At 40.9% G+C, this 23,262-nt stretch overlaps 3 protein-coding genes across 6 annotated transcripts in view; 1 reads left to right on the forward strand and 2 right to left on the reverse strand.

The window, feature by feature from the left end:
* LOC137137932 (V-set domain containing T-cell activation inhibitor 1-like) overlaps window positions 1-23,262 on the forward strand; it is a 54,410-nt gene that overhangs the window by 25,973 nt on the left and 5,175 nt on the right. The gene's annotated exons all lie outside the window — the stretch shown is intronic.
* LOC137137928 (Fc receptor-like protein 5) lies at window positions 424-2,644 on the reverse strand. The gene is made up of 6 exons (XM_067524762.1): window positions 2,599-2,644; window positions 2,248-2,283; window positions 1,755-2,018; window positions 1,430-1,675; window positions 1,189-1,356; window positions 424-1,091 (listed from the first exon to the last, which is right to left on the reverse strand). Exons 1-6 carry the CDS (start codon window positions 2,627-2,629, stop codon window positions 979-981), a joined length of 858 nt encoding a protein of 285 aa, XP_067380863.1. The 5' UTR covers window positions 2,630-2,644; the 3' UTR covers window positions 424-978.
* Window positions 13,041-16,813, reverse strand: LOC137137931 (low affinity immunoglobulin gamma Fc region receptor III-like). 3 transcript variants are annotated; one of them, XR_010915856.1, is made up of 5 exons: window positions 15,199-16,813; window positions 14,874-15,119; window positions 14,666-14,800; window positions 14,135-14,565; window positions 13,041-13,248 (listed from the first exon to the last, which is right to left on the reverse strand). XR_010915856.1 is itself a non-coding variant. In XM_067524768.1 (4 exons), exons 1-4 carry the CDS (start codon window positions 15,542-15,544, stop codon window positions 14,453-14,455), a joined length of 840 nt encoding a protein of 279 aa, XP_067380869.1. In that variant the 5' UTR covers window positions 15,545-16,813; the 3' UTR covers window positions 14,078-14,452. The 3 variants fall into 3 exon arrangements, 1 of the variants encoding a protein (XP_067380869.1); XM_067524768.1 differs by lacking the exon at window positions 13,041-13,248 and having other exon boundaries at window positions 14,078-14,565; XR_010915857.1 differs by lacking the exons at window positions 14,135-14,565; window positions 14,666-14,800; window positions 15,199-16,813 and having other exon boundaries at window positions 13,041-14,071; window positions 14,874-15,192.

Below are 23,262 nucleotides of genomic sequence, written 5' to 3' on the forward strand. Positions count from 1 at the left end.
GCACACACTAGCCTTTCGCCGTGCCCCCAGCTTGAGGTGCTCCAGCAGCACGCTGCTCTCTAAGACTGCACGCTCTAACTCGCCTATGCTTCTCTCCATTATGGCGTCTACTAGACGATAAATCCCACTTGCTGACACCAATGTAGCAACCCACGGTTTATGGGAGCCAACTGTGGGAGGCGGTGAAGCTAAAGCTAAGGCTAACCCTAACTGACTTAGCTAATCTAATCGGCTAGCTTGGGTGCTAGCAAGCTAACGTCAACGAACAGTTCAAAATGGCAGGCGGAAGGGAGAACACTTGCGCCCCATACACCACACGACCCCAAGTGCCTCGAGCTGTTTGACATAAGCAATCACAACACAACTCTTGCCTTTTTACAGCTACCTCTCACAACAGAGATAGCTAAGCTTTATTTTGAACACACCCACAAGTAGCCGATCACCGTGAGGGCCATTCATACACCCATCACCTTCACTCACGGTGCCGGCTAACACATACACTTTACATGACAAACTTAAACATGTGAACACACCTAATAACACTAATTGTAACGTAATCATTTAACAACATTTAACATTTAAGCAATTAAAGCACAGAACTATTCAGAACACATTTACCCATAATTCCCTCGGGGCAGATTGCATCCGCCCCCACACTAACCCACTTGCTGGGCCGTTACAGTATGATTCACTGTTGTTTGTGAGGTGATATTTTCATGTTAATATATGTAGCTTCCACCTCATAAGCTGCAATAAACTAAATAACTACAAATATCATTGATTATATCTTTGTAAGCCGCAAATGGTGTAAGCCCCAAACCAAACAGTAAGCTGAAGCCTAAAACCCAAGTCTGAACCTTGTCAGGCTTTGGGACGTCCTTCAACGTGCAGAACTGGAACAACTTGAGACGTGAGTGAGGATCAAGGAAAAATCAGCTCAGGGAACTGGGATCAGCTCACTGATCACAGTGGATCAGTTTAGAAGTGATGCTGCGTGGTGACTCCAGTGATGACATCATCATAGTCATCAGCCAATCCCTGCTCAGCTGGGGTGGGCGAAGTTGTCACCATGGAGACGGGCAGGCGATTTCCTACAGTCAGAGGAGGAAAGAAAGAGAAGTAGTAAATATATCAACAGTTAAATCATGAAAAGTTCTGTTAGAGACAACTGTGAGTGATGAGTTTTACCTGTGGGTCTGTGTCGATATAAAGACACCATAAGGACAGTGGAGATGAAGTATGGATAGAACACCACCAGGTGGAGGAGCAGAATGAATGAGAGATGGAAGGAGCTTGCAGCAGGGGACGGTGTTGATTTAAGGGGTGTGGTAGATGGAGGTGGTGTTGTAGGTTTTTCTGTAGAGAGAATCACCTGTTCAGGTGAACATGTGGATGAAATAAGTGTTGAAATCAAAGTGAAGCTCCTGACCTGTGACGTAGATCCAGCTGGGTGGAGACTCTCCATGACTGCTGATGTGACACTTGTAGAGGCCTTCATCAGACTTGGTAACATGGTGGATGGTCATGTGACCTGTAGGCTCAGTCCTGATGAGGGAGCCATCTTTATAGAAATCAGCTGGGAGCTTGGAGGGAGGCCTCTTTGTTTGACAGTGCAGAGAGACATCATGTCCCTCCATCACAGGGAGGACAGGACTCTGCAGGATCACTGCTCCACCTCAACACAGAGACAAACTACAGCATTTCATCCATTTCCACACAGCTTCATCAACACTAACTCCACAGTCTGATCTTACCAGTGACAGTGATGGTGATGCTGTTACTGGTTGATCCCTCTCTGGACTCACACCAGTAAACTCCACTGTCCCATGAAGCTGTTACACTGATGTTACAGGAAGAACCAGCTGGTTTCCCCCATTTCTTCCCACACTCCGTTCTGTCTTCTTCAGTTGTGTTCCTCCTCAGTGTCCATCCTGCAGAGCTGTCATCCTCCTCGCAGCTCAAAGAAAAAGACTTCCAACTAAAAAACTGGGAGCTGCTGGGACTCACAGACAGACGAGCTGTGGGGGAATGAGACATTTAAAAAACAATAAACGGCCTCTGGAAAATCCCCATAAAGGCTGAAGCCAAATGTTGAAAATCTTTGTGTAGAAACTGAAGCCACTGAGACATTTCAGGCATCGTGCCTTTGTCTCACCATCAGTCTGATGTCCAGATGTGTCCTCCACACTCTCTTGTCTCTCAGACACAATTACTAGATTCAGACTGTGATAGAAAACATTTACTAACCTTGGTTTGTTGAGCAGCTCAGCAGTGACATCACAACTACATAGAAATGATATTTAAGGTTTTACTTGTGTCAGACATGAAAAGAGAAAAGTACCCGAGTGGAGTCCACAGTAAAAGTGTCTTTCTGCTTTAACCTGACTTCATTGTGCTTTTCTCCACATGAATGTGTTGCTGATGTTCAGCTAACAAATGATTCACTAACAGATGCTGCACATCATTCTGAAAACCAAGACCCTTGTAAATATTGCCCACACTCTTTGGAGTAATTCCACCTTAAATGTCTTATCGTTACTAAGACAAATTTTTAAATCGTCCCAAACTAAAGCTATAAAGAGAACAGGTTGTACTTACAGATCAGACATTGAAGACATGTTTCTCCCATTGTGCCACTGTGATGTGAGCTCATTTCAAAACAGTCAGATCATTAAAACCACAGTTTCCTGTGCAGTTTGGTGCAGCAGCTGTGCTGTTTCTTCTGCTGCAGTTTGCACAGATATTAACATGGTGGACAACGGCTGAAAAGTTACTTCTTCATATTTATTTGTGAGCTTTTAGTTTTCACTTAACATTATACTCAGAATATACTCAAGTTTCAGTCAGACATTACTTCAAATGTAATTTTGTATCTAGAATGAGTTCATTTTACTTTTATTTAGATCCCAACTGACAAAGATGCAGATGTTTGCATTGAACATAAAATAATCAAAGGTTGTAATGACAGAAAGTGTCCTGCAGAGGTCAGTAACAGTATTTTCCATGTTTCATCAAACTGCAGCTTCTGTGGAGCAGGAGTGGGCCTGTGTTTATGCAGGTGACAGCAGAAGCTGGGATTTGTTTCTATTCATTACAGATAAAATGTTTCTTGTGCTCAGAGGAATTTGTTACTTTGCACTTTACTTTTTTCACGTTTTTGCATTTAAGTAGATTTAATTATGACTTTTCCTTATATACATCTAAGAGCATCGGATCATTTCTTCATTCAACTCACAGTCCTTATCCCGAGACCTTCGCAATCTCCTCCCACACTTGTAACATTCCGGCGCAACCTCAGGTCTCTCAACCCGGATCGATTCTCCTCGCTGGTCTCCGCAACTCTGCCCCCAACACAGGACCTCTCCATCCGCGATGCAGATGCAGCCACAGACAGCCTTTGCAATACCCTTTCATCATGTCTGGATTGTCTCTGTCCCATGTCTTCGAAACCCGCCCGTCTCTCACCTTCTAATCCGTGGCTCACTGATGGGATCCGTGAACAACGCACCACGCTCAGGAGTGCTGAGAGGAAGTGGCGCAAATCCAAGACTCCATCTGCCCTTGCTGAGTATAAGAATCTCCTTGGAACTTTTTCTCACAGTGTCACCAGGGCAAAGATCAACTACTACCAGGAGAAGCTCAGCAACACCTCGGACACCAGAAAGCTGTTCTCCACTTTTAAATCACTCATCTACCCACCTTCACCACCGCCATCTACCTCTCTCACTGCTGACAAATTTTTTACCAACAAGGTGGCAGCCATCAGCTCACAGTTCTCTCCTCCAGATGATGACATCCATCTAAACTCTTCCAACACTGCATTGCTCTCATCATTTGCAATTCTGACTGAGGATGACGTATCCAATCCCTTCCACTCTTCTTCAAGCAGTTGCACCTGCACTCATGCCAGCTATTACACAATTCATAAACACATCTCTCAAAACAGGGACTTTTCCAACCTCTTTCAAGCAGGCCTTGATTACCCCACTGCTCAAGAAGCCTTCTCTTGATCCCTCTGTAGTGGAGAACTACAGACCTGTCTCCCTCCTTCCTTTTCTGGCCAAGACAATGGAACAAGCAGTCTTCAACCAACTCTCAGACTTCCTTTCCAAGAAGAACCTCCTCAATGTCAACCAGTCTGGCTTCAAGAGGGGTCACGCCACAGAAACTGCACTTCTGACTGTTGTGGAATATCTTGGAGCTGCAAAAGCCACAGGTCAATCATCTGTCTTAATTCTACTTGATCTATCATCAGCCTTTGACACTGTGAACCATCAGATACTCTTGTCCACACTCTCTGACTTGGGCATCTCTGGATCAGCTCTAGACTGGCTTTGTTCTTACCTATCAGGACGAAGCTTCAAGGTATCCTGGCGGGGGCATCTTTCTCACTCTCATAGCCTCTCTATCGGTGTGCCGCAGGGCTCAGTTCTTGGTCCTCTCCTCTTTATCTATAATTCATCCCTAGGTGCCATCATTCACTCACATGGTCTTTCCTATCACTGCTACGCTGATGACACACAGCTCTTCCTGTCCTTTCCACCGGACGACTCCACTGTCTCATCGCGTATTTCTGCCTGTCTCTCAGACATCTCAGCCTGGATGAGTGAGAGACACCTTCAACTCAACCTCTCTAAGACTGAAGTCCTTGTCTTCCCAGCCAGACCTTTGATGCAACACAACATCAGCATCAACATTGGATCTACAGTGATTGTCCCCACTAATTCGGCCAAAAATCTGGGGGTCATCATCGACGACCAACTGAGCTTTAAGGACCACATCTCCTCAGTCTCTAGGGCTTGCAGATTTGCTCTTTACAACATCAGGAAGATCAGACCCTACATCACGGAATATACAACCCAACTCATTGTACAGGTGCTGTTCACATCTCGTCTTGATTACTGCAACGCTTTGTTGATGGGGTTACCAGTATCCACAATCAAACCCTTGCAGATGATCCAAAATGCAGCAGCTCGCCTCATTTTTAATCAGCCAAAAAAGACCCATGTCACACCACTTTTTAGATCTCTACACTGGCTTCCTGTTGCTGCTAGCATCAGGTTCAAAGCTCTGTCTCTTGCTTACAGGGTTTTTAACTCGACAGCTCCCGCTTACCTCAACTCACTCATTCAAGTCTACAATCCTTCTCGCCCGCTGCGGTCTGCCAACGAACGACGTCTGGTGGTCCCAGCACCGTATAGAAGACACCAAGCAAAACTGTTCAGCGCAATGATCCTACGATGGTGGAACGAGCTACCAAACGCCGCATGCTCAGCTGATTCTCTCCCAATATTCAAAAAACTGCTGAAAACTGAACTCTTCCGCATCTTCCTATGCACTTAAATCTTAAAAAAAAAAAAAAAAAAAAAAAAAAAAAACCTTTCTGCTCTCTTGCACTTGTATCTCGTGAACTGTGAACACTTTTCTGATAGGACTTTGCTTTGATGTTTTCTCCTTGACTTAGATTTTTGCTGCCTTGTACCTCACTTGTAAGTCGCTTTGGATAAAAGCGTCTGCTAAATGAATAAATGTAAATGTAAATGTAAATGTAAGAAAAAATGATTCTACTTCTTCTACCACCTCTGTACTTTCACCATTTCTTAACTAGAAGTACACAAACTCAATACTCAAAATATTTTTCTTAAGTAAAAGCACTAAGCACATTATCTACATTTTACTTAAGTGTGTGTGTGACTCGAGCATATGTGTGTGTTCGTGTCTAATGCAGCTGAGGAACTTTGTGTTAGTCACATTTTGTGTCTGACTTCATGACTTTGTGTTAATAATGAGGCATTAATAATCTCTCTGTTCATTCATTCTTTCACTCAGGTGCATGTTCCTGTCTGCAGCTTTTTGTTACACCTACGGAGAAAGACGGATGGAAACCTGGTTTCTTAATCCCTGTAAACGCAGTCATTGTGAAGTAAAGAGCAGAAGTGCAGCCTACAGGTAAATATTCTCATCCAAATGCTGGTATTGATGTTGCTGATAGTCCAGTTAAAGTCCAAAATAAACCAGAAACATGTCTTTGTCTACATTCAGTTTTGGTAAAGCTGAATTATTTCTTACACCAAAAAAGCCTTGTGGTGGTTGGTGCAAGTTATTAATGTCATTTGTGAAAGTTGTTCCGTGTTGAATTCAACTAAAAGGTGCAGAAATCTGTTCCCCAGCGTTTTAAACTTCTTGTGATGACCTGGAAAAAAGAACGTGAGAGAAGGACGTTCATGCAGACACTTTCCCACTGTGACAGAGCTACTGTAGGGTGAAAGTGTCCTCCAGCTGTGACACAGTCAGCAGTGAAAACTAAACCGTTTTCACACAAACAGGACAATGAAACAGACAAGACTCACTTAAGACTGACCTTAGTGTATTTCACATGATATTTCTGACTTCTAAAGCCCGTGTAGCTGATCTGCATTGGGTCTTTCTGGACCAGGTGACACTAAGGAGACTACCTGGTCAACATGTCCAGGAAGCAATAGCTGGATTCTCTTTAAGTTTTAGAAGCTCTTTCACTTTCACCTCTCAACGTATGGAAGCGACTTTAGAAGTATTTAAAAGTATTTTATATCTGCTGCCTCAGAAAATACTCATTAACTGTTGTAGAGACGGTGTTTGTGTGTGTGTGTGTGTTGGTCTGTGGTTTTCTGCACTGCAGGGAGATGTGAATGTGTCAACCACAAACCAGAAGGAACAAGTCAACTTTTCCATCTGACAACAGTATGAAACCGTCAGAACCACACGAGACAAACAAGACATTAGACAAATGGTGACACCTGCTGTCTGACTTCTGTCTTCATGTTCATGTGGAAGTATTGATTACTGTTATTTTATTAATGAAAATCATTGGATAAAAAACTGATCTGTTATAAACTGAGTTTGAATCCCATCTTTCAAACATCTGCACAGATGTCTCAACTCTGGTACATTAATAATGAAACCTATATTTCTTATGTTTCTTTCCTTTCCAGGGTGTTTGTTTATATCGTTTTGTAAAAAACTAAAAACAGAAATTATTAGATTATACTTTTTATACATTAATATGTAAATTAGAGTTTGCAGCAATTAATTCAGTAGTGAACTCTGCACCACCTTTCAGTTAAAAACATCATTAAAACATTGCGACACGGCATCACTATGTTTTTTAATTAATTTGTGTATTTATTTTTAAGACAAACTATCATAACTATCCGGGTTTATTCAGAGTGTTAAACTTAATGTTAATGTCAATTTGTCTCCACCCTCCAAATCATTTTCCATTTCTTACTGTAGATGTTAAAAGTTAAGACTAATGCTCATTCAAAACAAAACCCAAAACTATTGAATGTGCATTATTAAATATCAGATCTCTCATCTAAATCCATGTTGGCAAATGACTTGATAAATGATCACCAAATTGATTTATTAAGAATGTCAGTATCAATGAGTCAACCTCCCCAAGTCATATTAATGATCATGTTCCTAGAAGCACAGGCTGAGGTGGAGGAGTAGCAGCAATCTTCCACTGAAGCTCACCAATAAATCCTGGACCTAAACATAGTTATAACTCATTTGAGAGTCTTACACCCAAACTGGAAAATTATTTGTTATCGTGTACCGTCCTCCAGTTATTTATTCAGAGTTTTTCATTGAATTTAGTGCTTAGTACAGATAAAGTCATTATAGTGGGTGACTTTAACATTCATGTAGATGCTGACAGTAACTGTGTTTAATTCATTATTAAATTCAAAATGTAAATAAACCCACTCACTGTTTTAGTTAAACCTTAGACCTGGTCCTTAAATATGGCATTGAAAGTGATCATTTAACAGTATTTCCTCATCATTCTCTTCTGTCTGACCATTTTTGTTATAACATTTGAATTTACAATAACAGACTATACAGCAGTTAGGGATAAATTCCACTACAGCAGATGCTTATCTGAAAATGCTGTAAACAAATTTAGTGAAATAATTTCATTTTTACCACCATGTATCAGCACAATGGAGAGTAGCCACCATAACTTTACTCTTGTACAAGTTGATAAGCAGGGCACAGGTGAAAGACATCAGGACTAATGGGTAGAGGAAACCAAAAACACTAAACGCAAGAAGCAGGGCTGAGGGGCCACAAAACAAAAGCCATGAACAGGAAGTAAAGCTATTGAAACTACCTTAAACTGAAATTCATCAAAACTGAAGCAAGAGAGATCATATTTCTCCTTCATCACCTTCTCTCCATCGGTTTCCCATTAAATCTAGAATAGAATTTAAAACCCTGTTTCTTACATATAAAGCTCTGAATGGTCAGGCTCCATCATATATAGAAGACCTCATAGCACCATATCATCCCAGTAGACCACTTCGCTCTCAGAATGCAGGCCTACTTGTGGTTCCCAGAATTTCCAAAGGTAGAATGGGAGGTAGAGCCTTTAGCTATCAAGCTCCTCTCTTGTGGAACCAGCTCCCAGTTCAGATTCGAGAAGCAGACACTCTCTCTACTTTTAAGTCTAGGCTTAAAACCTTCCTCTTTGATAAAGCATATAGTTAGTTATAGTTATGCTGCTATAGGCTTAGACTGCTGGGGAACCCACCCTCCATATCCCCCTCTCTCTGTCCCTTTCTGCACGTGTCCCCGCCTTTGGAGCTGTATGTTTTCCAGCGTGCAGCTACTGGTCCTACCAACCTGCCAAATGTTTTCTTGCTTTTGTTGCTCTTTTCTTTTCTCCCTTCACTTTCCACTCACCCCAACCGGTCAAGGCAGATGGCCGTCCACCCTGAGCCTGGTTCTGCTGGAGGTTTCTTCCGTTAAAGGGAGTTTTTCCTCTCCACTGTTGCCTAGTGCTTGTTCAAGGGGGAATTGTTGGGTTTTCTCTATACATCTTTATAGTCTTGATTTAATTCTGTAAAGTGCCTTGAGATGACTTTGTTGTGAATTGGTGCTATGTAAATAAAGTTAAATTGAAGTTGAATTTAATCATGTCAACAAACTGGACTGATCCAAGTTAGACTTTAGAGCTGTGAGAATTTGACCTCATCAACTGTTTTACTGATGTTTACTTTGTGTTTTAATCTGGATTTTATGGTTTTTGTTCAGACCAACAACAGATCACAGTGAAGACTGGAGATGATGTTACACTTCAGTGTCTGGATCACAGAGGTGGAGACATTGAACTGTTAGAGTGGAGGAGAAAGGACCTGGAGGAAGACGTATCCAGTATCCATCTTTTCATGGTCAAGTGGAGCTGTGAGATAAAGAGATGAAGGACGGAGACGTTTCTGTGATTCTGAAGAACGTCAACATCAATGATGCTGGAACATATGAGTGTTGTGTTAGAAACAACAACATACAACCACCACCTCAGCTCATCAGCAACATCATCCTGACAGTTGTCAACTCAGGTGAGTGTGAGTGTGTGTGTGGGTCAGAGGTGAAGCTGCTTCCTGGTTGTTGATGTGAGAGTGAACCATCACAGATCAGGTGTTTGTGTTTTCTAAAGATGTTGCTGATGAGACTTTGTAGCAAACAGCTGCTATGAGTGATGGGATCAAAGTGCAGTAGATAATGTCTGACAGGAGTTTGAAGAGGAAATGGATTCATCACCTACCTGACACCTCACATCTCATTGTCTTCTTACAGGTGGAGACGAGGATGGAGGAGACAATGATAAATCATTTAGACTCATAGGTGTAATGTCAGTTGTTACACTGCTTCTTGCTGCAGTTGTTGCTTTTAGTTTTATTATCTTTATAATATACAAAAGGCTCAAAAAGCAGATTTACCATCAAACAATTTATCATTTATCAGTTAAATCTTGGAGCTCAGGATCAGCTGCTTCATCAGCAGGAGGTGATGAAGCAGCTGATCCTGAGCTCCAAGATTTAACTCCTGAACCTTAAGAGATACTGAAGGAAAAGGAGGAGGAGGAGAAACCCCCAGTGGAGACATGAGTAGGTGTCTCAGAGCAGTATCCACTGTGTCCTTCTGTCTTCTGTTGGTATTGTGACCAGCAGCAGCTGGAAAATCAGATCATTAAAGTCTTGAAAGTTTGTCTCCTGCTTCTGTATCTAACTACATTTTTCACATATCTGTACTTAACTTATGTAGATTTACTTATGGCTACTTTAGATTTTACTCACTACATCTAAGAGCAAATATCTGTACTTTTTACTCCACTACATTATAAATTACAGTTGCATTACATGTTACAATTGTTTTGTAAAAACAAGTCACAAGCAATGCACCAGGTGCAGGTAGGTGTCAGTCACTTCATCTGTATCCTTAATTAAAAGACTCATTTGACATATTAGCAGTGTTCAAAGTGAGTCTGTACTCAGTAATTTTACTCTTTGGTTTGTTGTGCTGAGTTTGTTCTGTCTACAGAGACCTGCATTCACTGCACAGGAGTGAAAAAACCCAGATTTACGGTCTATTTCAATGTGTCTTCAAATGGGATCATTGAATGTGGTGTCAGAGTCGATCAAATAATAGAATGAGCAGCTCTTCAAATGTTTTCTTAACTGAACGTCTTCATCTTGGTGCCATGTGCTCAGAAAGATGTAAAGCAGAGATATGTGAGTTCTTGGTGTAACTGCTCTGAGAAAAAAAAATGTTATAAAATAAATAAAAACAGAGTTTATTTCAGCTTAGTATTATAGCATGGTATTGTAGCAACCCACGGTTTATGGGAGCTAACTGTGGGAGGCGGTGAAGCTAAAGCTAAGGCTAATCCTATCTGACTTAACTAAACGGCTAGCTTGGGTGCTAGCAAGCTAACGTCAATGAACAGTTCAAAATGGCAGGCGGAAGGGAGAACACTTGCGCCCCATACACCACACGATTATTACTATTATTATTACTATTATTTTTTTTAATATTACTATTATGTTTGAGGGCATGTAGCAGCTCCCCCTCCAGCAGGTGGTGTCCTATATGACTTCTGCTGGTGCATATAACAAAATATTGCTACAAGAGAACCACATACAGCTTCAACCCATCATTTATGTGTATTACCATTAAATTGAAGCCCCCACCCCCCCCCAAAAAAGAAAAAGAAAACACAAGGCAGCACTGCTCCACAGAAAGAAACAGGGAGAAAACATTGGTTGAGTACTTCTACTTTTAATACTTGTACTTGCCAGAGTAAATTGTTTTTTTCAGAGTACATTTTTTTTCTTTTTATGTTCTTTATTTCATTATATCATTTTAATTCATTTAACTTTATTTTATTCAGCTTTAAACTTATTATGACAATGTTGTGGGTAACTGTGATTCAGGAGATAAAGCTGACTGAACATCTCCTCTGATCCACAGGTGTTTTTGATCAAGACAATGAAACACAAGTTGCTCCTGTTTTGACTTTAACTCACTTTGGATAAATGTATTAAATGACTAAATAGAATTGTGAAGCTCTTCTTGGCCCTTGTTTAACTTTGAATAAGCTCTGTTATCCTCTGTACTACAGTGGATGAGTGGAGGCATCAGTCAGAGGAACTGTGTGGTTCAGGATGTACAGTGGGTTGAGTGTGTTTGCATGTGTAACCAGGTCGTGAAAATCACCTGTATCCTGTCAACTGGATTTTGTGTTGCTGCAGTTGCTGAGTTTCAACAGCAGAGGGCAAAGTCTCACAGTGAGCACAGAGGTGTATTCAGGTGAAGGGCTGCAGGGGAAAATACAGGAAGTGAAACATTACACGCTCATCTAGTAGAAATGACCACAGCTAGAGACGCAGTGTAAATGCTTGTGCATCAAAAACACATGCCATCTGTGAGTCAGGATAAACACATTGGGTCAAATGGATTCAGAGCTGTTGTTTCCATGTGGAACAGAAGTTTTGATCAGAGAACAACTGCTGTTAATGACTTGGACAGTGAATCCTACTGGAAATCAGTGGATGTTTTAGTTCCTGGAACAACAGGAACATTATTTACAAAAAAAAATATATATATATATTTTTAAACTGGTTGAACAAAATATCATTTATTCAGTGGTTTTCCTCTGTGGCCAGTTACGCAGAATTTCCCTCAGCTTGTCTCATTCCTGTATCTCAGAGGATTCTCCATAATCTGTTTTTGGCTTCAAACGTCCAATCCAACCATCTTCACTGACTGGAACAGGTGGAAGCAGCAGGAAAAGAAACATGAAGGAAACACTGGATCTACTCTGCAGGTTTGAACTAAGCTCAGCAGCACAGTGACACCTGGTGGATTCAACGTGGGACAACAAGTCCATGAAGACAGAGTCTTACAGTTGTGTAATGTGTTGGTTACATGTGAAAAAGCCACATGAACAGAGACACTGATTCACGTACAGATCAGTCCCACTGATTAAAAACAAGAGGACTTAATACAGACTGTCAACTTTAATTATAGAGTTTGCTTAAAAATATTGGACCAACTGTGTAAGAAATGCAAACACTTCACATCTGTTCCACTTCCTGTTCTTTCTTAGAGGATTTGTCTTCAGTTCACCTTCATCAGGTGAAATGCAGCTTATTTAGATCCAGATCAAGAAAATTGGTCAATTTAGCATCAGTGAGTCAGTGGAAAGTCACATGTTCTACTGCACATAAGTACAAACTTCACATCTATCAGCTTTATCTTCAACATTTTAGAGAGAAATATTTCACTTTTACTGCTCTGCACTTTACATTATTAAACATCAATTATTCAACATTTTGGTTAAAAATGCCACAAGTTGCAACTGTTTCATCGTCTTATATGAGACAATTTGCTGCTTTTCTATGTCACTAATTACAAGTCAAGTCTCAAATTGCAAACTCAAATAGCTTTTGAACTTTTATAGTTTTCTACTAAATGAAACTGTGATAGACAGACGCAGTTCAGATTGTGAACTTTAAACAGTCCTGGAGAAAATTAAATTAAAGTCATTAGTTTTTCTCAGCCAACCACCAACAACAGTTCAGTCTGTTTTTAGTCCATGGTTTTCTGCACTGAAGAGGTGTGAATGTGTCAACCACAAACAAAAGAGAACAAGTCAAATTTTCCAACTGACAATTGCATGAAAGCCACAGAACCACACGAGACAAAAATGAGTCTAAAGTTTATTGATCCTGCAGAAGAGGACACGTTGCTGTTTGAACTGAAGAGACACTGAAAGACACACAGCATCTAAAAATAAAGTTCTACTGTCTGATGGACTCTGAGGACCAGTTAAAGGTGCAGCTTGTCCTCAGTGGTTTTACTGGTGTGAAGGTGTAAAGGTCGACCTCAGTGCAGAGTAGACGTCCTCTGTCTGGGCTGGAAGCTCTGAGCACAAACACACAGTTTAGACAGCGTGAGACAATGATGATTAAAAACAAAGTTTATTGGACAAAACATTTGCTTTTATAATGTATTTAATAAGAAGTGAATTAACAGTAGCTGGTTTTGAGAATCAGTCACTAACCATCACCCTGTTGTCTCCCACAGACTGGTTCATCATAACTTATCACAAAGTAGAATGTGCAGTGTTTCTTCTCTGAAGCTTTGTGTTTATTTGAGCTGCTGCCTGTGACCACATCTCCAAGGTGAATGATTTCACCTTTTATTTAAAAATAATAACACATTATTTTCCTATTTCCTGATTCTGAGATCATGACTGCTACCAGTTTTGTTCTTCACACCTCTGCTGTGAAACAGCAAAGAGCAAATATAGGTTTGGAGGGTGTGAATCACAAACAGGAAAGTGGACGACAGAGCTGCTCGCTGCTATTATCTTTAACATATCAACAAGGTACCAAACAAACAGTGTCATTAACCACAGAAGATCACACTCATGACAAACCTCCACAGCATCAGTTCATTGTTTTACTAAAATCAACAAAATGTTTCTGTTGTTTTTCTGTTTAATCAATACACATGTATATACAAAATGTAAATCAAACATGATTTCTCTCATTACTCTTTTGGCATTAACTAACTCTATTAACTAGTTGTATGTTTGTACACTTTGCTTCTTTAGTGTTAGACCAGGACAAAGACAGAGAAAACAGCTGTAGCTTTTTCTTTGCTTTGATGTTTTTAATGACTATCTGTTTATAACTGACATCTTCTGTCCTCACTGTTGAGTAAACTGCAGCTGGATCAGTCTCTGCAAAATAAAATACACACCATTTTTGTATAGTAGTGGACCTGTGGCTTCCTGCACTTGTACCTGTGAGATGTGGACTTTGATGACACTGTTGTCCAGTCTTAATGTAGCTTGTGTAGTAACTGATCGTCGAAGCTTCTCACCGTTAACAGTGTTTTAGAACTTTTATTAAAAAGAGAACAAATGAAATCAGTCCCTGCATGTCGTGAGGCCCAAACACAAACAGCTAAGCTGAAGCCTAAAACCCAAGTCTGAACCTCTAAAGGCTTTGGGACGTCCTTCAACGTGCAGGACTGAACAACTTGAGGTGTGAGTGAGGATCGAGGAACAATCAGCTCTGTTTGAGAACTGGGATCAGCTCATTGATCACAGTGGATCAGTTCAGAAGTGATGCTGCGTGGTGACTCCAGTGATGACATCATCATAGTCATCAGCCAATCCCTGCTCAGTTGGGGTGGGCGAGGTTGTCACCATGGAGACGGGCAGATGATTTCCTACAGTCATTAGAGGAAAGAAAGTAGAAGTAAAGTAAATGTATCAACAGTTAAAAAATGAAAAGTTCTGTTAGAGACAATTGTGGTTGATGAGTGTTACCTGTGGGTCTGTGTCCATATAGAGACACCATGAGGACAGTGGAGATGAAGTATGGACAGAACACCACCAGGTGGAGGAGCAGAATGAACCGAAGTTGGAGGGAGGTGGAGACAGGAAGTGTTGTTGTAGTTTTACCTGTAGAGAGAATCACCTGTTCAGGTGAACATGTGGATGAAATAAGTGTTGAAATCAAAGTGAAGCTCCTGACCTGTGACGTAGATCCAGCTGGGTGGAGACTCTCCATGACTGCTGATGTGACACATGTAGAGGCCTTCATCAGACTTGGTAACATGGTGGATGGTCATGTGACCTGTAGGCTCAGTCCTGATGAGGGAGCCATCTTTATAGAAATCAGCTGGGAGCTTGGAGGGAGGCCTCTTTGTTTGACAGTGCAGAGAGACATCATGTCCCTCCATCACAGGGAGGACAGGACTCTGCAGGATCACTGCTCCACCTCAACACAGAGACAAACTACAGCATTTCATCCATTTCCACACAGCTTCATCAACACTAACTCCACAGTCTGATCTTACCAGTGACAGTGATGTTGATGCTGTTACTGGTTGATCCGTCTCTGGACTCACACCAGTAAACTCCACTGTCCCATAGGATGATGGTGCTGATGTTACAAGAAGATCCAGTTTGTTTTCCCCAGATGTCACACTGACTCCTGGTGTCTCTGCTTGTGTTTCTCCTCAGTGTCCATCCAGCAGAGCTGTCGTCCTCCTCACAGCTCAGAGAGACAGAATCATCTTTAAACAGCTGAGAGAAGCTGGGACTCACAGTCAGACGAGCTGGAGAAAGATTGAATTCATTCTGAGCAAAACATAATGTTCTATAATATAACACTTTGTTTACAAAAATGTTCAGGTGCTGCATAAAATGTTAAGAAACAGAATATGGTAATTTAATAATATTTAACTGAAATACTACAAAGATAATAAATAAATAATGCATTAGATAGATAGATACTGAAATGTTACTGGAACGTGATGCCAGCAAATGACAACTATAGGCAGCAATAAAAAATTTGTATTGGACTGTGGAAACTTTGTCTTAGGCTGAAAATGATTAACCAGGACCGGGTGACTAATATATATATATGCATAATATATATATAAATTGAAGATATATTTATATTTAAGAGCTTCAGATGATCAGAGAAGAAGTTTACTGACCTTGGTTTGTTGTGAAGCAAAACAGAGAGATAACAACTAAAGAGACAAAAGAGTCAGGATGGTTTGAACTGGACAAATGAGACGAGTCGAATTCAGAGGAGAAACACTTCAATTATCACAATAATAGGAATAATATGAATTATACACATATTTATTTAAGAAAAACAACATAAAGTGAATAATAGCTAAAATATTCATACAGAGCCATAAATATATCACTGTCTCAAACGAGCAGACATTACATGGACGATGATTTTGATGATCATGATTTTTAGTTGGCTTCTTTATTTAACATTAGTTTATGTTTCATACTCGTCATAAACATTTCTGTTACTCTACAAAATGTCAAAGAGACACAAAGAACAAAGAGCAGCATCACATTTTAAGTGAGACTGTAAAATAATATGGACATAAAGTTTGGACTTGTTTGAAGCTGCTGAATGAGACAGTTTAGATAAAAATGTGCATTTGACTCCACGTGGGCTGAAAGTGACAAATGATTCTCTAACTTTTCTGTTCAGGGATCAGAGCCTGTGAGTTCTAATGTTGGTCAGAGAACAAAGAGCTTTTTCCTGTTCAGGTTTCACCTTTAGCTTCAGTTTGATCAGCAAATGTCCTGATGAGGATCTGTCTTCTTCTGTTCCTATGTCTCCATTTATCTGACCTCATGCTGAAGGTCTCATAGTTTAAATTGTACTTACAGAGCAGCCGCTGAAGAGACGTTCGCTGCATTGTTCCACTTGGTGACATGAGAGCAACGCGTGTGATCACACTTCCTCCTTCTTTGTACATGTTGGTGGTTTGTTTTCTCTGCAGCAGTTGGTATGAAAGAGCTCATTACGTTTGTCATCAGTTTATTCTGAATTCAGGAAGAGTTTCAGGCCTTTATTGATCCACACTGATCAGATTTTCATAAGAAGTCTCACTGCTTTGTGATCTGATTTCTGTTTTCTACTATTCAGTGAAAACTGAAATCTGTCATTTGTGAAGTTGGTTAAATTTATTGATAAAAGTCATTGTATAAAAACAGATCTGCTTTGAACAGAGTTTAAATTCTGAGGCAGACAAGAACCTCCCATCTTGAAAACATCAGACTGGACTTTGTGAAGAATGTGAGGAGCTGGAAAAAGAAGAACAAGTGTTAAACTGTAGAAAACAAGGATTGCTAAGTGTGGGGTTAAAGGTCATGTTGGAGCCAATAAAATCAATGTAAAGGCGCGTTATTCATTTTGAATAATAGAACAGGACTGATCTCAAGAATAGAACAATATAGAACATGTAGGGAGAGAGTTAAACCAGAAGATGGCAGTAATGTAACACACGGTCCTGACTGAAAAAGCGCACGTACTCTGACGTCACGGCGTAACTGCGCGAAGAAACTGAAACGTCACTTCCTTCTTTGGAGCGTAACTACGCAGTAGCTGAATCACGTTAAACTAAGGTCCAACTAGTTTTATCTTGTTTTCACTAAGAAATGATTCTTCCATCACAGTAGGAGCCAGAAGAAGTAAAGGATGTCTTCTTCTAAATGGACCTTCTGTGTGTGTCTCCTCACATGTCTCCTGAACGCGTCTGTCTCTGAAGGTAAGCTGGGTCAGTGGACAATCTGCTGTAGGTCCAAACATTTCCTGAAAACAACAGGTTTGTGGTAGAGAGGAGAATTATGCCTCTGTTTGTTTTTAAGGGCTCATCGTTCAGTTGTTTCTGTTTTTATTAAGGGTGGGTGTCACTAGGTTTATCTAAATAATTTAAAAAATTGATATGTTAGGGTCAGATTCATATTAGATTTATGCTTAAGCATCCTATTAATTTATTAAACAATAAAATAATAAAACAACGACTCGAATGTTGGACTCAGATCACTTTTTGTTTCATGAGTCATCCAGTATCGCATGGTTTACTTCCTTTACTTCCCCCACTCTTGTGTTCAGTTGTTTTTTTTAATACACTGAGAAAAGGTCCACTTCAGGTCCACTGAACATCATAGCTGAACCTGGACAAACTGTCACTCTGACATGTCGAGTTACCATCAAGAACCCGGTCACAGTGGTAGAGTGGAGGAGACCTGACCTGAAGTCTGGTTATGTCTCCTTTTACCGGAGTGGAGAGTCGGATCCAGACATGCAGCATCTGTCTTTTAACAACCGAGTGGAGATGAAGGACAAACATCTGAAGGACGGAGACGTGTCTGTGATTCTGAAGAACGTCACCATCAATGACACTGGAACATGAGTGTTATGTGGCTGAGAAAGGAAGCAGATCTCAGCTCATCACCACCATCAACCTGACAGTTGCAGTCTCAGGTAAGTGTGTGTGTGTGTGTGTGTGTGTGTGTGTGTGTGTGTGTGTGTGTGTGTGTGTGTGTGTGTGTGTGTGTGTGTGTGTGTGTGTGTGGATCAGAGGTGAAGCTGCTTCCTGGTTGTTGATGTGAGAGTGAACCATCACAGATCAGATGTTTGTGTTTTCTAAAGATGTTGCTGATGAGACTTTGTAGCAAACAGCTGCTATGAGTGATGTGATCAAAGTGCAGTAGATAATGTCTGACAGGAGTTTGAAGAGGAAATGGATTCATCACCTACCTGACACCTCACATCTCATTCTCTTCTCACAGGGGAGGGAGCTGGAGACACTGAGGACAGAGGAAAGCATGGACATGTTGCACTGGTAGTTGTTACAGTGCTTGTTGTTGTTGGTAGTTTTATGATCTATAGAAGATGCAAAAGACTCAATTAGCAGAATCACCAATGATGAAGCAGCTGATCATGAGCTCTAAGATTTGAATCCTAAACCTTGAAGTGAAACTGAAGGAAGAGGAAGAAGAACCCCCAGTGGAGACATGAGTTATCTTCTCCAAATTTCATGATGGTGTTGGAGCTGGGCCAAATATGTAATATGTCTATCTAAATATGTTCAGGCTATTACGACTCGAGATCAAACTGCAGTGACAGTGGCCGAGCCACCTGTCAAAAATTGGTTGTATGTTTTTGGAGTCCCTCGCCAGATACATTCTGACCAAGGACACTGTTTTGAAGCTAAAGTTATACAGCAGTTATGTTGTATGTATAATATTGCAAAAACTAAAATAAAACCATATCGACCTCAAGGCAATGGGCAATGTGAGAGATTTAATAGAATTTAATAGAATGACTTGCTTCGCACACTACCACACGGTAAGAAAAAGCAATGGACATCGCATCTGCCTAAAGTATTGTTTTCCTATAATACCACCAAACACCAATCCACAGGACATTCACCATACATGTTGATGTTTGGACAAGAACCACGACTGCCCATTGATGGTTTATTGGATGTTGCAGGGCAACCAAAAGTAAAAACAGTTGAGGAGTGGATAGCCACCCATCAGCATGACTTGGCCCATGTGTACCTGGGAGCTCAACAGCGACTTCAAGTAGCTGCAGATCGGCAAGCGAGGCAGCACAATGTGAAGGTTAAACAAGATACTTGGCAGCCCTGGCAGTTGCTGTTCTGTCGTGACAACAGCTATCGAGGACGCCATAAGATACAGGACCATTGGAGCCCAGTGTTGTATAAGGTGGTGCAGAGTCCAAAAACTTGAAGCCCAGTGTGCACTATTATTCGTGCTGATGGGGAGGGGATGCTGAAGAGGATGCATTGTTCGGAGCTCCGTCCAGCACTAGGTAAACAAAATGTCATATCAACTGCTGACCCAGGCCTCCGTAAAGACTTGTTAGATGTTGATGATGATTTTTCTCAACCATCTGTGGTTGTAGAAATATTTCAGGATCCTGAGAATAGTAGGCCAGAAATATCTGACCGTTCTCCATCAGTACATAACCAGACGGATGTTGGGAGTGGATCTATTGCAGAAGGACCACGGCGTTCATTAAGAACTACAGCAGGTCAACATAGTAAGCTTCACCACCTCCCAAAGTCAACCATCCCTCACATATATCAGAGCTATGTGTCTGTCCCTTTCTTATTTAGGCCCTGGCCTTAAGGTCCATCGTCGGGACGCCGATTTAATTTCTTGGGTAGATTGTGGCAGGTAGACTAGGACTCGGGTGGTGGCAATAGAGAAGCAGCAGCCAATGAGAGAAACGGCAAACTGATTAAGAGAGAAATGTGACGCAGGTGTGAGAAGCTGGCTGCTGCTCATTCTGCTGTGACTGTTGAGATGTTTCTGTTTATGGTTTTAGTAAGTTACATTTTATATTTTAGTGTTTTGTATTTTGATCTATGTAGTGGAAGCAGGTGCTTAAATGTCCTGAGATACTGTTTTATAACTTAAGTGGGTCTGCAATAACTTTTAGAGGTCAACGGGTGGAGCAGTCTTATCACCTGCTGTAAGGTATATTGGTATATTTGAAGTTTACTGTTGTACTGCATGTTTAGTGTTTGTATGGTTTGTTGTGTGGTTACTTCACATTTAGGATACTTCCAGCCCCCTGCCAGTGGGTGCTTGGTCTCCTGAGACTGTACAATAGTAGGAAGGAAAGGGGGCTGTTAGTGCAGCTCAGAGCCTTTTCCAATTCCATGTTTTAATAATCTGTGTCTCAAAACTGAGTTTACTGAAGTAAAGTACAAGTACCTGTGGATTTTTCCAGCACGGTAGGAGTCAGAAGCAGAAAAGGATGTCTTCTTCTAAATGGACCTTCTGTGTGTGTCTCCTCACTGGTCTGTCTCTGAAGGTAAGCTGGGTCAGTGGACAATCTGCTGTAGGTCCAAATATTTCCTGAAAACAGAAAGAGGAACCACGTTAACTGTGTCTCAGTGACACACAGCTCCGAGTTTATTCAGAGTGTTAAACTTAATGTTACTGCAGCACAAAGAAAAACTCTGAAGAGGAAATGGATTAATCACCTACCTGACACCTCACATCTCACATCTCACATCTCATTCTCTTCTTCCAGGTGGAATCAAAGAAGGGGGAGTCAAAAATGGACATGTTAGACTAATAGCTAGTATTTCAGTTGTTGTTGTTGCTGCTGTTTGGTGTGTGGATCTTCAGTCAATGTAAAAGACACATGAAGAAGAGTTCATCCCCTCCTCATGAAGCAACTCTACACCAGCCGTCCTGAAACATCCATTATCTGTAACCAACACCAATTTGTGGGAATTGAACTTTATTATCATTACACCCAGTCCTAAACCTGAAATGAAAATAGAGGAGGAAGAGGAGGACGAAGAAGAACCCCCACTGGTGACATGAGGTATCTATTGGAAACTTCATGATGGTGTTGTAGCTGTGTGTTGTTGGACCAGAGAAAGACCAGTTCATGAGACGTGAGGAGACGCACACAGAAGGTCCATTTAGAAGAAGACATCCTTTTCTTCTTCTGGCTCCTACCATGAATTATTTTTTAGTGGTAACAACAAATATAAAAACTAATTGGACCTTAGTTTAACGTGATTCAGCTGCTGCATAAAGTTCTGCTCAATACAGTCGAAAAAGAACTATGGATGTTGTTTGCATTAAATGGAGCTTCTGTGTGTGAAACTATGAAATCATTTTAATTTTATTGACAAGACAGTTTGATTGAATTAATATTATATATTATGATTTTAAAGTTACAAAATAGAGCTAATTGAAACCAACATAACAAACTCCTTTAAAATGCAAAGGTTTGTACCATGTAAAGAATGTGCCAACACGCTTTCTGTATTTTTGGTCCCACATGAACATTGCATATGGCACCATTTCAAAATCTGGGCCATAAGCACTTTGCAACATGTAATAGAATCATGTTGAATCCACTGCCGTCCACTTATTAATCAGGAGCAGCAATGTTACTCACGTCTTAAATGCACAAAAATGTTTATGTAATTTAAAAAGCAATTATTGGTAATTTGTTTTGTTCTTTATTATTAGTTTGTAATTATTTACACTTTACCTTTTTATATTGATGGGGGCAGCTATAGCTCAGTTGGTAAAGGCAGTTTCTTACGGACCACAGGGTGAGTGGTTCGATCCCTGGTGCTGGCTATATGTCGAAGTGTCCCTGGGCAAGACACTGAACCCCTAACAGCTCGTTCCCCTCCCCAGCAATGCAGTGCCGGTCCAAGCCTGGTAGAAATTGGGGAGGGTTGCGTCAGGAAGGGCATCCGGCGTAAAAACTGTGCCAAATCAACATGCGGACAATGATCCGCTGTGGCGACCCTGAACGCACGGGATAAGCCGAAAGGAGAGTAGTAGTACCTTTTTATATTGATAGTTGTTTTTATTCTTGGTTTGGATTTATGTTTGCTTTGCTGGTAACTTAATAGCAAAATATTGTAATGGCTTCGTTAGCTAACCAGCTAGTGGATACAGGAAAATAGTTCTGTGGGTTTAAGGTGGGTTAAATATATATAGAAATGTGTGTTTGTGTCAGAACAGTGCTCTGTGTTTCTCATAGTCTGGTGGAGAATAAACTGTGTGATATTGGATATTGGTGGTGGTTTTTCTTTTACTGTGGTTTGATTTGCATGTTTTTTCTAAAGTCTGAGATAAAGTCGTTCAGACTGAATACAGGCTGTAGCAGCTGAGGAGAACCTGCACTTGCACTGGTCAAAGCCAAACTGGAAGTGAGTTGTGTGTTCAGAGATGTGAGCTCCACCTGCCCCCCTCCCATGAGCAATGCTGAGGATTCCTACACACTTAGAAACACTTAGAAACTTTAAAGCAGAAACTTATTGAGTGGTGGAGAGAACTGTCTAACATGTGGACCCAAAGTCTCCCTCTGGTGACTGTGAAGGACTGAGCTTTAGAGATGAGATTTTGGATTTGCCTAAGATTTATTTGAGGACATTGACGCTTTCAGGTAGAAATCCCAGACATATAAGTGATCAGATCGTGAAACACTTACAAACTTACAAACCCAAGATCGGGACAAACTGTGGAGAAAAATGGCTTCAACTTCACTAAACCTCCTTCACCTGTAATGTTGGATGCATACTGCTGGTGAGGACATTGGATTAAGCTCCTGTGAATTTGCTTGGAGGAGATGTTGTGTGGAAATGGGAGTGTGAAGCTGCACACTGCCTGTGACTGTGGCTGAGGACTAGGATGACATCTTTATGAACCCAGCTGAGATGTGGACTTTAGGACCGCTAATCTGCTAGATGCATCACTCCCTGTGTGTTTACCTTATTGCCCTCTCTGATATTTAAAGACTGAGTCTAAAGCCCAGCTAGAAACAGCCAGGGAAGGTCAGAATAAGCCCTGTAGTTAAACCCATCCCATGTAGTGATATGATGAAGAAAACAGGAAAGTGAATCCAGACTAGTGCATCCACTCTGAGTTTGAAATGTTTGAAATGAGCTAAAGCTCCTTAACTGTTCATGTCCATAGAGATGATTTTCCCTGCATTGACACCACTGGGGTTTTTTAATCTCTGTGCTCCCAGTGAAATAAATCAAATGAAATGATCTTAATTGAACTGTAAGTGAAGAAATGAG

Source organism: Channa argus, chromosome 12 (assembly GCF_033026475.1).
Source record: "Channa argus isolate prfri chromosome 12, Channa argus male v1.0, whole genome shotgun sequence".
Lineage (NCBI taxonomy): Eukaryota > Metazoa > Chordata > Actinopteri > Anabantiformes > Channidae > Channa > Channa argus.

Coding starts and splice junctions, on each gene's coding strand:
- LOC137137928 (XM_067524762.1), bottom strand. CDS start 2,629: ATGGGAGAAACATGTCTTCAATGTCTGATCT. Junction 2,284..2,598: donor ATGTCTTCAATGTCTGATCT/GTAAGTACAACC, acceptor ATTTCTATGTAG/TTGTGATGTCACTGCTGAGC. Junction 1,357..1,429: donor CAGCTGGATCTACGTCACAG/GTCAGGAGCTTC, acceptor TTCTCTCTACAG/AAAAACCTACAACACCACCT.
- LOC137137931 (XM_067524768.1), bottom strand. CDS start 15,544: ATGCAGCACCTGAACATTTTTGTAAACAAAGTGTTATATTATAGAACA. Junction 15,120..15,198: donor CATCAACATCACTGTCACTG/GTAAGATCAGAC, acceptor CTCTGTGTTGAG/GTGGAGCAGTGATCCTGCAG. Junction 14,566..14,665: donor ATATGGACACAGACCCACAG/GTAACACTCATC, acceptor TAATGACTGTAG/GAAATCATCTGCCCGTCTCC.